The sequence below is a fragment of the Botryllus schlosseri genome, chromosome 8 (genome assembly GCF_051294905.1).
Source record: "Botryllus schlosseri isolate E-star chromosome 8, Bs_hap1, whole genome shotgun sequence".
NCBI lineage: Eukaryota > Metazoa > Chordata > Ascidiacea > Stolidobranchia > Styelidae > Botryllus > Botryllus schlosseri.
The window spans coordinates 5,112,652-5,129,959 of NC_137243.1; the positions used below are offsets into that span (position 1 = coordinate 5,112,652).

A 17,308-nucleotide genomic window follows, 5' to 3' on the forward strand; every position below is an offset into this window, starting at 1 on the left:
TAAATCTTTGCGTTTTAGAATTTAGATTGATAAATTTGTGTATAGTCTAAAAATATTTGAAGAGCTTCTTGGAGGTACAAAACTTCGATATACAACTGAATATATATTCATGTTCTTTCCAATTCTCTACTAGTTGCTGACGATTAGCCCTGACGAGTGTCAGCCGAAAATATTCGGGTTTATCTCAATATGAATATACTATTCAATCTAAAAATAGTACATTGAGCCATCTGTTCACTTCGATTTAATTTGACTTTCTATGCCAGCGTTATCAATATTTTGTGATACGATTGTTGATATACAATGCTCTTTTCCATTCTCGTCTACTTGCTGACGATTATCCTACCATTGATGAGTGTCAACCAACAATATCCGGGCTCATTTCAATATGAATATGTTATTCATTTGTATAGTGAAGTTCTGTAACTCCAAGAGTCTCTGTCAGACAGTCACAAAAGTTAACGGTACAATTTCTTTTCAGTGCTGGATCCTGGTTTGCCACGAGCGATTGCACGACTACAAGACCTTACATTTGCAAACAAAACCTGGACCCCATTCCGACCGAACCCCCGATCAGAGAAGGATATTGCGATCCGGGATTTGCCGAATTCAACGAGTTCTGCTATTATTTCAACGTGAGTACCAAAGTTGGTGGTTCTTCACCTTTTTTAACCTGACGAACCCTTACGCTGATCTGCAAGCTTCGGGCGAACCCCAAATTTTATCCAAGTCACAAAAACAAAAATCTATCACACGGTACTTGCTGGAAAACTATCTCCTCGTAACGGTTGATCTTGTGGGCAAGCCACAAGTCATTTTCTACGCATCTCGGTCTTGGCAGTGTCTGGCCCATTGCACGACAAGGCGACATGCTCATTGATATCAGCTTATTCTTCCTCCATGCAATGCTATCACTATGCCGAAGCCATATCAGCTAGTGAACAATAGTGATGTGTAGCACAGGGGAATAAGTTATTTTGAACAACAACAATCGATTTCAACATTTCAAAATGCTTTAATAAGCGTTCTTCCGCAATCACAAATCAGGTCATGGGCCGCGAAATATGATCTCGAGGGCCGCGTGCTGGTGACCCGCGATCCAAAGGGTAAAAATTACTGCCGAAAATACTGTTCAAGTAAAAGTGGAAATAGTTTAACCTACCTTACCGGCATTCGCTACTGATCAGTCCAAAAGCTTTCAGTGAATAAATTAACATTACGAACATGTTGTTTCATGTAATTCTGGTAAGACTTTGGACTTTGATTTTTGCATTAATTCAGTATGCCATATCGGGTCTGATGCAATTTCTAACATAGAATCTATGGTCTTTCATTTATAAATTTTCTTCTAAGCCCGGAATTACGGACGCCACTTCAAGATCGTGGTTCGAGGCCAGGGCCGAATGTCAAGCTCACGGGGCCGATTTGGCGTCTTTCCATTCTAGCAAGGAAATGGACGCTTTCATCGCCTCCATTCAGGGGCAGTCTTCTCATAACTTGTACATTGGACTCTACAGTAACGGATTCGGTATGCTACATTTGATATTGTATCAGCAGTTGTCAATTTTAACTGCTGGATTCTTAGACAGTCCTGTCTATTTGCACTGTGTTAGTAATAAATATGATTAGATGAAGTATAAAGAAATGTATGTATCTTGCTGATTGTGCAGTTTCAAACACAATCGACCTGTCAGTGATGGTCAAACTAGTCATCAAGTAGAAGTAAAAGTAAGGTCGTAAATTTGTACTCGGATACAGGCAGAAGAATTGATTTCCAACCAAGTATGTAAAAAGTAAATATTCTAAGCCTAGTTTTGCCTGAAATCTAGACTTGCAAACTTTAACTCAAATATCTATGCTATCAATAACTTAATATTCAGACGGATTTGTGTGGTCTGATGGGTCAGCGGTCGAATACACGAACTGGAATGACAACGAACCAAACGGGCTAGGCAACGGTGAAGAATGCGGCGAGATGTATCCGTGGAACGGCGCTTGGAACGATGTCAGCTGCTACGAGGACAGGGGGTACGTCTGCAAGAAACCAGCAGGTAAAACTTGAAATGGCCGGTCTTTCAGAATTTATGTATTAATTTGGACCAATTTTTATTCTTCCAGGATATACGCGATGTAACGTGCCGTCTATAGCTAGGATCGAATGCGGATACGACGGTATCACTCAAACGTACTGTGTGACGCATCGTGGATGCTGCTATGACGCTGCTAGCATTACAGCTAACTTCTCAGGCTGCTTCTGGGCGGAAAGTGAGTTTGAATATGATCGGGGCAAGGTTTAAAAGGCTTGTGATCCCAGAATATTAACCATGGAATTGAATAGAAATATTGAAAAAAACTCGGAAAGTTTTAGGCTGACACTCGTCAGGGGTCATCGTCAGTAACTAGTAGAGAATTGAAAGAACATTGTATGTCAAGATTGTCAACAGTCGTACACAATGACGAGTGTCAGCCTGTAATAGTCGGGTTTATTTCAATTTGAATATACTATTCAATTGGATATTCAAGTTCTGTGCTTCCATTAATCTTCAAACATGCAAATAACTTGTTAAACATCTACTTCTACAAGATAACTATTGATCTGCTGAAATATTGGTGCGTTATCTATTTCAGTTTAAACACGATCACTATATATTGAAAATATTCGAGCTTTCGGTCAGTGATGCATATACTTGAATGATTGACGAAGTATACGTGCTGGCCTGATTCAAATTGCCACCTTATTTATAAGGTATTCAATAACAGGTAACAGTAACACCAGAGGTTGTCAGTAACTAATTACTTCTACTTTTACGAAGTACTCAAGTAGGTTTTGAAAAGAGAAAGTAGTTTTGAGATAATATTTTCTCACATTCATGAGCGTAATTGTCTCAAACAACGCACTTGAACTACATCATAATCATTGTATTATAATTTTTTTATCAAATCAATACACCACAAGACTGCGACATAATGGAAAGATGGGAGGGTGTCAGAACGACTTGGAGTAATCTTTTATTCAGATTCGAGTGGTTATGATTTTAGATTTCTTTCACTGACTGTTTTCAGTTTTTTCGGCAAAGCTAGGCCGAAAATGCTTACTTTTTTCCTTACTTGGAGTAGTTTTACTTCAGTACCAACAATGACTACTTTGACGACCTCTTGGTAACACATTGAATCTCTTCAGTGAGGATATGATGTTTTTCAAAAAGAGTATTCTAAATCTTATGGCCCATATGTACTGCACAATAGTTATCTCATGCCATACAGTGCCATTGAAATTGATTGTAAACATTTCGTTGCAGACACTCTACCTCCTGGATTCACGTTCCCGCCAGACAATGTGGGCGCAAATCTGTCAGGCGGGGCCATTGCTGGTATTGTGATCGGTTGCTTGTTGGCAGTGGCTGCTGTCGTGGGATTGGTGTTTTATTTGAAAAGGTAAGTTCACGCGGTTTCTGTTCGTATCAGACATGGACACCTGGATTTGTGTAATTAGACCAATCAGGAGGAAATGACAGTATTCTAATTCTATACTACTTCGTGACGTGTTTCTATAATCCGATATCAATTCTAACCTAGTTGAGGTCATTATCTTGGATATCTAAAACTGTGAATATCCCGGTTTCTGGATATCCCTGCGTCATTGTTACTAGCCTCATGCAATCCGTCTTGTGACATCCGAACTGTTTACAAGCTTTCCTTATCTTCAAATGTATCATAACCTGATTTCGTGGCAATTCAGCTCCAGCAAAAGCATGCCATCCATGCCCGCATTCTCGACACCGTCGTTCAGGACATCTACGAAACCACCCGCCAACAAAGGCGGCTTTGATAACCCAATGGCGCAAGTATGTCATCACCATGCTCCCAAGTCACATAACCGGCTCATTGGTACTCATTTTTTTGTTACAGCCGGACGGTATGCAGTGAAGAATGACTGTGCAGTGTAAATGTGTTTAACTTTTTTTTATTTATGATTACATCGAGAATGATGTAGGGCCAAGTGCAAATATTCAAGTGCAAAGTCTTATGCGTATCATGTGGAAATTAGTGCCTATATGTTTGTTGAGTAAATTTATGTTATATATGAATAATATATGTTTGTTGAAATATTGAATAAAATCAGTTTTCTAAAGCGCTTTGTTTTCGATTTTATGACCACTCCAACAGTTACCTTGCATATCTCACACTTTTTACATACATACATACATGCATAGCTTGACCTTGGGCTGTCCTTCATAACCAAGGCGAATATGAATTGGCTACCTAGTGTTTTTAGCGTTGACTGGATATCGATGTCAATTGAAGGCTTCGACGGTGGTAAGGTAGAATCACTGTTTGTGCAGAGTAGCTACTGCAATTAACGATGATATCGCGAGTTCGCACAGTATGTGTTGACGTTATGCTACGTGTATGGTATATTACCTGTTGAAATATTTGTTTAGCGATAGCGCTGCAATTGCATATCCGTAGGCTTATTTTTAACTGTGAACTTTACTCTTAAACATTAGTGAATGTTCGAAAGCATTGTGGCATCATTCGCTCATGGGCCGTCATGGCACCGCAGAGGTCAAACGGTATAGTTCACACTGTTACCAGCTCGTGATTTCAAGTGATAAATCACAACCGTTATTCAGTACATGAACCACGTATGCAGCTAGCTAGGGAGCAATCCGGCGTTGCAGGAACTGATTGAAATAAATTTACTGCACACCGGGTTACGCAAGACACACGAAAGGCTTAAGGCATCTATTCGATTTGACAAGGCTGGGAACGTGCGCACTGCGCCGCTTCTTGCTCGTCTTTAAAAACACATACATAGCCCTGTTCCAATATGGCAATCATTCCTCACTCAAAGAACGTGAGGACGACATCGGTATGCCGTGTTGTCTAGTAGGCCCATACGCGGTAGTACACGGTGTTTTGACAACTATACGGCCATTTTACACCAAGTTAATATGCATTACCAAGAGTTCTGAGCAACCGACTTCCAGCACGGCCACATTTCGTTCAATACTGTTATATAAGCACAGGGTTGCAATGACTCGACTCGAGTCACGAATTTCTGATGACTCGAGTCATTTTATAAAATCCGGAAACGATTCGACGCGAGTCAATCTGTGTATATATTGACTCGACTTGGACTCGAGTCATTGCGCATGACTCGAGACTCAGACGGCCAATACCGACATTTCGTTGTAATTTCGAATAATAGTTAAGTAACCACACTATCGGGATTTCGTTTATTGGTACTGGTAGCTACTTGAAAATGCGACCAGAAACTGTTGAAAGTGAGGAAAATTAGTATATTTTAAATGTGAACCATTCGATATCATCAAACAGAGTTATAAGAAGTGGGTTTAACATAATTTCAACTGGAAACTGAGCAGTCAACACAATGAATTGGACTCGGACTCGAGTCATAATGACATGACTCGGAGTCGGACTCGACCCTTTGCTCTCTGACTTGGACTCGGACTTGACTCGGTGGTGAATTGAAAATGACTCGACTTAACTCGAGTCGAAATTATAAATTTCAAATTGACTTGTCACTCAGGATCTGGTGACTTGGTTACAGCCCTGTTACTTAAGTGTAATGTCATGTGTCGGTGTATATTAAGCAAAAACATCAAGCACAAAAATATATAACGTTAATATTCCAATTTCTGTAGAACCAACAATTATTTCGTGAATTAACATAAGTTATAGAGTATTTCTTTGGGAATTCATGCAACTTTTTCGAATTTTTTTCGCGCTGGGCGCGATTTAATATTGTCCAATAACTTGATTATTGGGTGCCCTTCCCCCAACAAAAACTACGCATGATTTATAGTAATGGGCACTTCGGCGTCGACCATTCCCACGCCACGACGCATGTCGACGTATGAAGTAATAGGCCATGTAACCATGCGACTCCGAGAAGTGTGCCAGGACGATCAGCAGCGAGAAAAGCTTGGCCGAAAAGGAATGCCCTTGTGCTGACCGAAAACTTCGATTGATATAAATATATGTTTAATTGTCCATAGGCGCCTAAATTGCTGGCGCCGAATGCTCATGCCCTGGCGATCTGAACCCCACAAGATAAATGACATGCCGCAGGGAAAATTATTTGGCAGTAAAGAAATACCATTTTGAAATCGTGTTTAGTAACTATCTTTTGACATAGCAAATAGGTCACGAAGTAGCATCATGAAATGTAGTCATTATACCAACGGGTTTGTATGTTTGTTTGTGGGATTCGTGGTGTTTGTGGACTACTATGGTCATTTACAACAGGCCAATTGACTTCATTTCTATTCCGTAGCTGTCGAATTGAAGAGCTTCTTGGAGGTACAGAACTTCAATATACAATTGAATAGCATATTCATATTGAAATGAACCCGAGCTGTCGAATTGTAGCACGGTTAACTCCTGGGCTTTTTATAAGACACCGCTTACCCTTACACGGATGATATGGCGAGGAGGAGCCTAGACAAAACTGCAACACTTAGGTAGGAATTCTGGAGTCGACCTTGGTCGGACTCGAACCCGCAACCCATTGGTGCCGTAGCTGTGGATTATACCACTACGCTATCTCGGCACTACCAACGGGCCTACCCTAAGATGTTTAATTATTATGTCGGGCTCCTATACCTTTTCCGACATACCTCACTTAGATCTAACGGTAAATCTGATTACGAGCACCGACAGAGGATAACAAATTGATAGCAATATATAGGCCTATGCAATCTCCGATCATATCGACCGATTCAATCATGAATTATAGAAATTTTTACGCGTTTGGCGCGTTTAGGCCTTATCAACTAATTCAGCAAACAATCCCCAATATAGCCGATAAGTAGCCTATTCGGAAAAAGCGTATCGCCGGGGGGGGGGTGAAACACCCCAGAAGTTCGCTTTATCACCCTACAGGGGGCCCAAAACCAACGTTTTGGAGGGTCTGATGAAGTGCTGCTACGGTCCTGTATATAAGACACACGCTTACGTGGATTTTAGGTGGCGATGACGAGCCTCGAAAAAATCCAATACTTTACATGAGATTCTACAACCAGGGTTTGTAACCAAGACTAGCGAGGTTCCGACTCACAAGTCAATCTTATACGTTTATAGTTTTTACTCGGGTCAAATCCCAGTCCTAGTCAGGGAGAAAAGGGTCGAGTTCAAGTCGTAGTATTGCGACTCGGGTGTTCCGGGTTCGTTATCGAGTTCAAGTCAGTTTCAACCCACTTTTTCGCTACTCTTGGGTGTTATCGAATCCCTCGAATTTATAATATGCTCATTTTTCTCAATCTTAACATGTTTATTCAATACAGCCGATTTTTCTAGTATAGGTCCTGGTACTTGACACTTACGTCAAAGCTTCTGACTTGGTCGAATCATGCGCAATGACTCGAGTCGAATCGGCGGTTATTTTTATAAGTTCAAGACACACAGATACACAATATTGCGCAGCGGATCGACAAATTCTCTGGTCCTGGTCCTACTCCGATCCTGTTTCTTAAAGCTCTGGTCCTACTCCCAGGCCAGATTTTAAAAATGACCGTGATCAGGTCCAGAAAACTCCGATAGTAATTATCTACTCACATGACGGTATTGAATATTGATTGAAACCATGCAAACAGAAAATTAATAACTCAAAGATCAATCCCAACCCTGATCTGAAGTAATTTTGCCAACTTGGACTTAGCATGTGTTTTTTATGAACGTTTCACTTGATTCGAGAGTGGAAGCGGGGCATATTCTTAATAAAAAGTACTGATCCGTCTCAGATCCGACTTGGGCCGCATCAGAAAAAGTATTATTCCGGCTCCTAACCGGCTCCGGCTCAAAATGAGAAAATCCGGCCGGATATCCAATCCGGCTCCGGTCCATACTCCGCCCTGATACGCAACAGGTAGGCCTAAGTAAACTGAAATGAATTGGGCCAACAGTACTGACCCGTCCACGGACCAATTTCGTAACTTCATGTCTGTTTCAAGCGCCGCAATACGACTATGTAACACCACGTATTTCAGCGTGTTGTTGCCAAAAAGAGAATACAGCAGTTGCAACCATTTACAGAGAAGACACATCTAACATAGCTGGGTCTCAAAATTGCTTCCATCGCAAATCTTTGTGGGTTTTCAATACTAAATGGGAGGTTTACCATAAGCACAGGCGCAGAGGCAGAACACATTAGCCTGCTAATCGTCACTTCGTTGCTCTGCGCAACCTTGCATGTTACTGAAGTCCGGCAAACGGTCTATTAAACATGCGGCCGCAAAGACACAGGCGTCCAGGCGAGTTGCGATTCATTACCGCAATCTCGCGACCGAATTGTGAACATCTGGTGCTTATTGTTAGCGTGATTAGGAAATATATCGTCTCGGTATTTTATTACGTGACTGTATATTGTCAATCTAATAATATTATTTATTATGTCTGACTGGTCATTGAAAACACTAAGAATTATTCGTTTGGCACATATGTGTCTCCGATAGTGATGCATTTCAACTGTAACTTCAACGCCATATGCTTCGGACTCAAGGCTAATGAAATGTGGACGCGTGCTGATACTTATTTAGATTGCCTGCGGTCAGTAGAGTATGCAAAAAGCAGTTACGACATCTCAATTTAGCTTTTAATCCGTTGCAAAAGGCGATAAGCTATTCGTCTGAGTTGACATTGCAAAATATGCGATCTATCGTGATTTTGATCGGCCACTGGGATTATTACAGTTTTATGATTGCACGTGCCTTTCAACATAACAGCGTTTCGCGGGGTGTCCGATTACTTCAGGTTGGCAGAATAATTGCTGGGGTCAGAAACAAATTGTTACCCGATCTTGCCAATGCGTCGACATTCCCAACCATTTTGCTGAATTTCTATTGCCTGCATTTATTGACGTAAATCTTCGCATGTCCGCAATAAATGTAAGACTAGGCGTGAAATCACGGGACTGTTATAGTGCTCATCCATTCTTGCTCATTTTAATCCATAACAATGGCCGTTATGCCTAATCTTCCAACATAAACTACAGCCCTTGATGTGACGCAACGTTAAAACGAAACAATTATCAGGTGTTTCCGCTAATGATCATCAACAAAATACATGCAAATTCGTGGCATATATATACGTAGATATATGTAGAAATTAAGAAGATGAAATCTGTTACAGTGCTATTTATTTTATACACGACCTTAAATACGGCTATCTACGATCTATTATGCTGCCTGATTGACACGGAAGCCGGATGTACACAGGTTTTAGCGATCAATTGTAACGAACCAGTCGTGACCGTTATATCTGCCTTTGAAATGTGCCCGCAGCTCAGTTGTGATTTTTATTTTTAGACTACCCACAATCCGACATGTGCGACTACTGGTTACTTTGACCAATGGCGACGATGCCCCCAAATTTTCGTGGGAAAATGTCAAGTGCGACGGGCGGGTTTGAGGTAAATCAAACAGACTGCTTGAACACGATGCCAAAATGAACATAATGCGTTATTTCTGGCATCAATCAACTAAACGTACTTTCGGCTTTCGCCGCGTCGTGATTACCTTCAGATTCGATCATCGATCATCAATATGTTTGTATATGTATGTTGTATACATGTTCCTATTATGTTTTTATTCAATAAAAAGATGTTTTCGTGGCGTAATGAGGGGAATTGTCACCGTAGATATTATTAAGCATTTAAAGTTTCATATTCTGACACTGGTCGGGAATAGCCCAGAATTGGTGACCACTGGACTGTGGACAGCCTATGATAACATGATCGCCTAGTGAAATAAATTTGAGACGAGAATTTGTTTAGACTAGTGGGTCTCACCCTCTGAGCCTGCGGACCGGTAAAATTTGAAAACATGTTTTGCGGCCCGATGAACTCTCGAAAAACTAACCCAAAATGGAATTACGAAATATATGAATGTACTGTTGAAAGCTGTGTTCAAGCTCTGTACAACCAATCAGCTATTCAAAAGTATGCAACCTTGAGCGAATGTTGGAAATTCCAATTCTCTGAGAAATTTGCTGCTCTTTATTTAATGCATTACGCATACACATGTTATACGTCGTGTCAACGAAGTCTCTGTAAGGCGCAGTCCTGTTAAAAACCACTAACTTGATATTGATTGTTCGGTTTCTTTTGAAAGAACATCGACTTTCCTAGCCTCTATGTCGCTAAATAGTATACTGTCGAAAATTAACGAGTTTTATTTAAAATGTCTACTTGGTTTTCACATGTAACCAACTTTTAACGAGTTGTAGGATACATTTAAACTGTTTGGTACGACACACTTTTACATATACGCCAAGTCCAAAGTGGACCATGAACTCTGTATAGACATGATGCCGAAAAGTATGTTCAAAATTATTAAATAATCAAATTCTGATAGATATTGCTTTGCCCTTAATGCCCGTACGTCATCGCTCTATCAAATATGCCGGACCTGCTGTGTGGAACAGTCTCGCCGGCTATCCGACAGTCGTCGAGCATGTCCACTGTCCAGTCCATGCAGTGCCCACATTCAAGTCGAAATACAAACAATTTCTACTGAATCTATCCTATAGTCAGCCCTCGAGTTTATCTGGTCACGACCTGACATACCGACACACGCTCTCTCTTTTTGTCGCCTGTTCCTTTATATTACCTTCTTTTACTTTTCATTCAGTGTGCATGCCCCTTTTTTACATCGCTGGGCCAGGAGGGTGTCTGATTTCAAAGACTACTCCAAGTCGTTTCGACACCTTCCCATCTTTTCATTGGGTCGCAGCCTTGTGGTGCATTGAAATGATGAAATTGTTAGTAAGAAATTGACTTGAAGATGTCCAATATGTTGCCTAACGTCGGCATGCCAATGTATCTGATTGAGATTTTGGATTCCGCCATCACGATTGGTCGCGTTCGATACAATGTTTTGATCAAATACGACCAATCTATTCGACCAATATGACATATTGAAGTCCTCGAAGAATTGGTCGCAGTGTACAATTAGCTCAAGAAGCTTTGAAAAAATAAGATTAAAACCTTCAATTACAATCAGCTAATCTTTTAATTGTGGGCGCTCGATTACATCAGCGTTTTCACGAGAAACGATTGCCATCGGACGCATCAAAGTGCGTCAACGTTGAAACATGACATCTTCTAATATGACCACTTGATCAGTGGCCAGTGGAAAGAAACGCTATGCTACCATCCATCAAAGTTCAGACAAATAGGGCGGTATAGTTTCTCAATACGAATTTGCATGCTATTTATATTGAGTATATAGTCCATGTGGATGTGGAATGTGGATTCACTTCCATTAATGAGCACCACGCATGAATCTGTGCAACACGCAATGAATGACAGAATCCATTCCATGTTGCATATCAATTGAAACCGCTATGGATAACGGTAGGTGTACACTGTACATGTACGATGTTGGCAGTAAGATCCATAGTTCTTGTTTCATATTCGTCCCATTGAATACAAGTATGAACTGAAAAGTGTGAACAATACTTTCTCTACTCGACTAACACAGGCCATATAGTTGATATTGAATATTCAGTAAGATGGGACACTAATACCACGTAACATTATATCAATACGCCGACATTTTAGACAAGAATATACACCATGGAAGATGGAATAGTGTGGAGTAGAAGGAAGCAGTCTTGGACAACTAGAAAATTTTCGGCTTTTCTAAATTAGCTTAGAATTAGAATTATAGCTACGCAGGTTTTTCCAAATTAGATTAGAATTAGAATTACTGAATTCGCGAAAACTTTGATATTTAATTAAGTATAATTCATACCAAATCATAGCTCATTATCGTAAGCACGAGGATGGCAAATGTCTGTACAGCCAGTTGAGCTCAGTTCTCCTTGGGAAAACCAAAATTAGAACATAGAAACATTTCACAAACTAGATTAGTATTAGAATTAGAGCAAAGAAACATATATCAAATTAGATTAGAATTAGGTTACCGGTATTTCGCTCTAATTCATCTAATTAGAATACTAGAATTATCCAGTTGTCTAAGTCTGGAAGAAAGGTGTCACTAATACTAGCGCACGCCCTGACCGAGGATGAGATGCAGAACTTCACTTTAGTGGTGTGTTGAGCCTGCTTTTTTGAGGGATTAGACTCGAGTTCCACATCTAATTGAAGTCAATTCTGATCATGATAAACCCGATGCAATTCCATATAGGGGGATTCGTAAAAATCACTTTAAGCGGTCGCGCTGAGGTGGTGTGTAGGTAGGAAGGAGAGTGACGTGAGTCAGCGATAGAATGAGTGATTAGATGAAGTCATCCTTCCTGCTGCGGATGGCAGACGCTGATGTCGCCATCACGGACGTTTCCGGCGATTCGCAACTAGCAGGGAAGTGCCCGCGTGTAGGGTATCTACAGCAGAATTGCCACAGTGCACAGTCGCAAAGGCAAGGTCAGATGCGTTACAGAAGCAGCAGCGCGGCGATTTGCGCCCGCGTGTTCATAGTTTCGTGCGGGCGTGAAAATAAAGCTTTTTCGACCTTTTGCTCTTTGCCCTCAGTTGTGACTCACAAACCTATCAAGAAGCGTGACAGTATAATTACCAGGTTTGCGGACATGAAAGCCTAAATTCGTGATGCCGACAAACTCTACACTGTAATTACGGATGGCCTACCGCTGAATCGGGGTATATGAAATCGAAATTCTCAATTCTGCGACTTTCACAATATTATGTCGATTGTTGAAGGTAAAATGTCCAGCCTATACATCTGTATTTTCCGAGACTACCCAACCAACATCCGTGTAGGCATTCTCAGAAGTTCTGGATTACGAAGGCATCAAATCCTTTGCGTCATTCCAGCGTGTTTTGCTTGTTACCGAATCGCAGGGTAGACTTAATTGATTACTTTGCGTCATGGTATTGTTAGGTGCTGTGTTTGAGGTGCCAAAACATAATCCTTAAATTGACGGTTATGCAAATCGCATGCAATATTCCAACACTCCCGTCGTGTGATGAAATATCTCTTTGTAGGACTTTCTAGAGTTTTGGACAAATTTGCATTGTAGGTGACCTAACTATTAGCGGAATCGGGTTATGTACACAAGGAGGTTATACCGGTGGTTATTACCTTTAATTAGGCCATTGTGAAAACAATGAATGACATATGTGGCATTGTGAAGAACGAAAAGATGCTGTGATGTACCGCACACTGTTATGAGACTAAATCCTATTAAGATTGACAATGCGCGTTTATGATGTCCAACGGTTGAATAATTCAAGGCGATTATGCTGTGCTCTACACAAAAGATTGCTCCAAATCCGTAATATTAACAGATGTCAAATGCATTAGGTATGGTATAGGCATCGCCATAACGGTGGAAATGAATGATATGGGACACGTAACGAACTTCGACCCAGTTGCTACCCACCAACTTCACATAAGCAATTACAAAACGATGCGTTGCTATCAATTCCGACCACCGACATAAAGGCACGCGTCTCTCACACCTGTTCTGAGTCGTAATTGATTGCCAGTTTCAGTATTAATCATACATTCACGCGCGGTTGAAAGAATTATACAATCCCAAGTTCGCCAAAGAGGAAGAAGAATGTTTTAGTTCAATTTCACGGGGGCCAATATAGCAATGACTTTTTGAAATGATTAGTAGATAAAGTCTCACAAACTAGCTGGAAGTAGTAGGCTAGGTCAATGAAACGTGTACTTATAGGACTCGGGTTAATATAAGACCATAGTACAGAGTTGTGTCTATATATAATAATTATAACGGTGTATATTTTTACTACAACAATTACCCGAATCCATTGTACATCATGTTTCGTGAAAGGAAGGACTATATAGGAAGGATATTTTCGTACATTCAACTATCTGATATTTAAGGCAAATGCGTTCATGCATCGTGTTGGCGATAGACGATATTACGATTTGACAACCTTCAACATAGGCGGAAAGTACGTCTGAATCCAATGTAGCATCAGTTCAAATAGCTTTCCGCTTATTCGTAGCATGCGACATTTATCGAAAAGATGATTTCAGTAAAATATTACGTCATCGGGGCAACATTGTGACGTAATGGTTGAAATTTATGCATTGACTACGGCAAAGAATTGCGTGGGTTTCTATGGAATACTTTGGAATTATACTTTTTTATACCCAGGCGTGTAGTCTGTTCTTTGAAGCTGCAGTAACGTTGTTTCAATTCGTGATATATGCGGAGCATTCCACTAGTTCCGTTACTATCAGCACGAGCTTTTCCCAGTATGGATAATTCAATATGGTTGTGTTTGGTAGCGCTGAATTTTTTGTATGTAAAATCACCGTTTCAGTGTCAACTGATCGAAATTCGATGCGACATGTATTTCCTTTTATGACCACGTTTCATTATTTGATCTAACGCATAGCGGAACAGCATACCGTATCCAGCCGATGCTAGTCTGGAGTTTGGTACGGTTTATCATAAACATATCAAGGTTCGTCATTCAAAATATGCAACAGACATTTTTCCGGTGTCGGACGCAGACATCTTGCTTATATCAGGTGTTATGCACTGTCACAATCACAGTCTAGTTGTCAGACTCATTTAAGCATCCTGCTCATCTGCAATGCATATTTGATGTGGCGATAAGGAAATACAGGTATTGTGTGAAACAAAAGAACCATAGCAGACTGATCTAAAAATCGAAACTCATGAATAAATCACTGTAAATTCTAATCAATTTATTGTCTAGATTGGATGGCCCCACATTGTGCGTACAGAATATGCGACTATTATTGAGGATGCCTTATTTAACATGCTTTCATCTGATTGAACTTATCATGTCGGTATAGCAGTCTGTGTTGACAGTCCGCATGCAACATATAGAGGTGCCGGGAAATGAGGCTAGAATCGCAATCCCAATCACTGACAAATAAATCCGTGATAAATACAAGGAAGCTGTATTATCTGCAATTGATGCCAGACAATGAAGCTATTCATTTCAGAGAGCAATTACGAGAGTGCCATTAAAAGCGGTCGCAAATCTTTTTTCTCTTGGTTTATAGATGCATTTAAAAAGAAAACCATTTCAACTGGCGTGACTCGTTTGATCGATCCAGGCGCGTTTGGTTTAGAAAGTGGTCGACTCTGGAATATGACAAATCATTCGATTTACGCAGACGGAGCGATTATGTATCTGTTCCAACAGTAATTATACGAGCAAGTGCTATTACAGTCGATTGGTTAGTTGCGCCAATGTCGTATAGCAGCAGGAGCGTATCATAGCATTAATATAGACTCGACTGAGTATCGCTGCAATGTCGGAGGGTTAACAGGGATTCTACATGGCCAATGGCGATGCATGAAGCGACTATTGTTATTTATACGTGAATGCTAACGATCCTGGATCAGATATTGCGTGGTGGTGAAACGATCTTTGGTGTTTGAAGGATTTGCTTAATATACAATGCGGTTATATACAATGTTCTTTCCAATTCTCTACTAGTTGCTAACGATTACCCCTAACGAGTATCAGGGTCAGCCGGCAATATTCGGGTTTATCTCAATATGATAAACCAGTCAATTGCATATTGAAGTTCTGTACCTCCAGGAAGCTCTTCAGATGTGTTTTTAGTGGAGCGTTACTTGCGAGATGTTAATGCTGGGGTGAGCCATTCTCAAAGCACATTTTGGTTATCACCATTGTACGTGGCTATCAAGTCTGCATCAGTTCAGTTCAATTCAGTTCGGTTTATTAATAATTTATTCATTTCAAGACGTCACAAGATAGCGATAAAATGAAAGATAGGAAGGAGTCGAAACGGGAGTTGAACCTTGGCCTGTAACATTCTAAATAAGAGGAATGTATACTGAATTAAAAGTAACGGAATATAAAAAGGACAGACGATAGCAATGAAGTGTAATATGCGTTGGTAGGCGAAATAGATATGTGAGATCGTGGCCCGGTAATCTCTAACGTAGCGCGCGAAAGATATACGATGACTTTTTAATGATATTATGATCTACAGTATACTGCGCATTGCAGACTGACAAATCGGAGACGTGCTGAAAAATCGCTGAAGCCGACCCGATATGATTGCATAGCGTAGATTATATTGTTATAATTCCTTTACGATGAATGCACTGCTGAATATTTCTATCTTTTCAAAACACCGATAGATTACGATACAATGAAAAGATAGGGAGGAGTTGAAGCGACTTGGAAATGCTTATTAATTATTCACCCTCCCACACTGGCCTAAAGATGGTAACATATATTGGAAATGGTAATTCACGCTGAATTTAAATGCGTAAAGATCGAATAGAAATGGGAATAATTAAAAAGAAAGGGGTATATTTAAGAACGGGAACAGGCGAAGTCGATTTGTAGAATATCTGATCCCTCAACCACGACACGTTGATGGTATTAATTCAATAGAAACCGTTCCTAATTGGACTCGAGGTGGACAATGGATTGGACAATGTCCAATTGACGTGCTGAATTTCTCAATGAGCGTTGAACGGGTGAACTGCATATTGATTGATTGATAGCATTTCGTGATGTAATTATGGTAGCATCATTAGTGGAAAACTTGGTTTATAATTTGTCAAGGCAGAGTTCGGTAGTGTTGTCATTTATTCATACACGCTATGCCTAAAAGCGTTAATTCTGAGTTGTCATATCGTTCACTGTCAAAGGTTAGTTTTAGATAGGATTTGTCACGGTCTATATGCGCTGCTTCACAGCATAAAGTAGCCTGTAGCTATACAGTATACACGTCCATGAAGTACCACTTCGGTGATAATCTGTGAGTAATATCTCGCTGGCATCGCCTCTGCTCGACGCGAGACTTTTCTTTCACTCCTTGTCAGTGTCAGCACTACGTGAGGTCCTACTTTATATTTGAAGAATAATAGCTTAGAAAGCACGAACCAATGAGAGTACACAGTGTGATCACGTGATGTCTGTAAACCACCATTCCTCTCGATCAGCGGCAATTTAAATACACGCCAGCGCCGCTGGAGCGAGACATTCAGGGCGTATATTTTGCAACAGCTGTTTCCCAGGTACGTTGAGATCCAATGTTGCTCGCAGAGAGGTTGTTGCTTCAACAGATACTGTGCTTTCGAGATATTATGCTTAGATCACTCAGGCTGGGACTATTGTAAACACCGTGATTTCGTGGAGAGGAATTTATGTTGGAAATAGTGACTCAGGTAAAGCCGACAAGTCACAAGAAGGTGACACGCTGCTTTCATGATATCATATAGCTGCAGGCAATAGTAATGCTACACACAGTTAAACCCTGTCTCAACTATCATTTTAGCGTTCTTCATGCACTCCTGACATCCCGAG

General features: G+C 40.6%; 1 protein-coding gene across 1 annotated transcript in view; it reads left to right on the forward strand.

Moving 5' to 3' along the window:
- Nucleotides 1–4,135, forward strand: part of LOC145444111 (uncharacterized) — a 41,113-nt gene extending 36,978 nt beyond the window's left edge. Inside the window, 7 exon segments of the mRNA XM_080322040.1 lie at nt 482–635; nt 1,354–1,528; nt 1,881–2,051; nt 2,119–2,265; nt 3,300–3,435; nt 3,740–3,845; nt 3,910–4,135. Of these exon segments, the coding sequence (XP_080178166.1) occupies nt 482–635; nt 1,354–1,528; nt 1,881–2,051; nt 2,119–2,265; nt 3,300–3,435; nt 3,740–3,845; nt 3,910–3,927 (907 nt within the window). The 3' untranslated portion in view covers nt 3,928–4,135.
- The last annotated feature ends 13,173 nt before the right edge of the window (nt 4,136–17,308 follow it).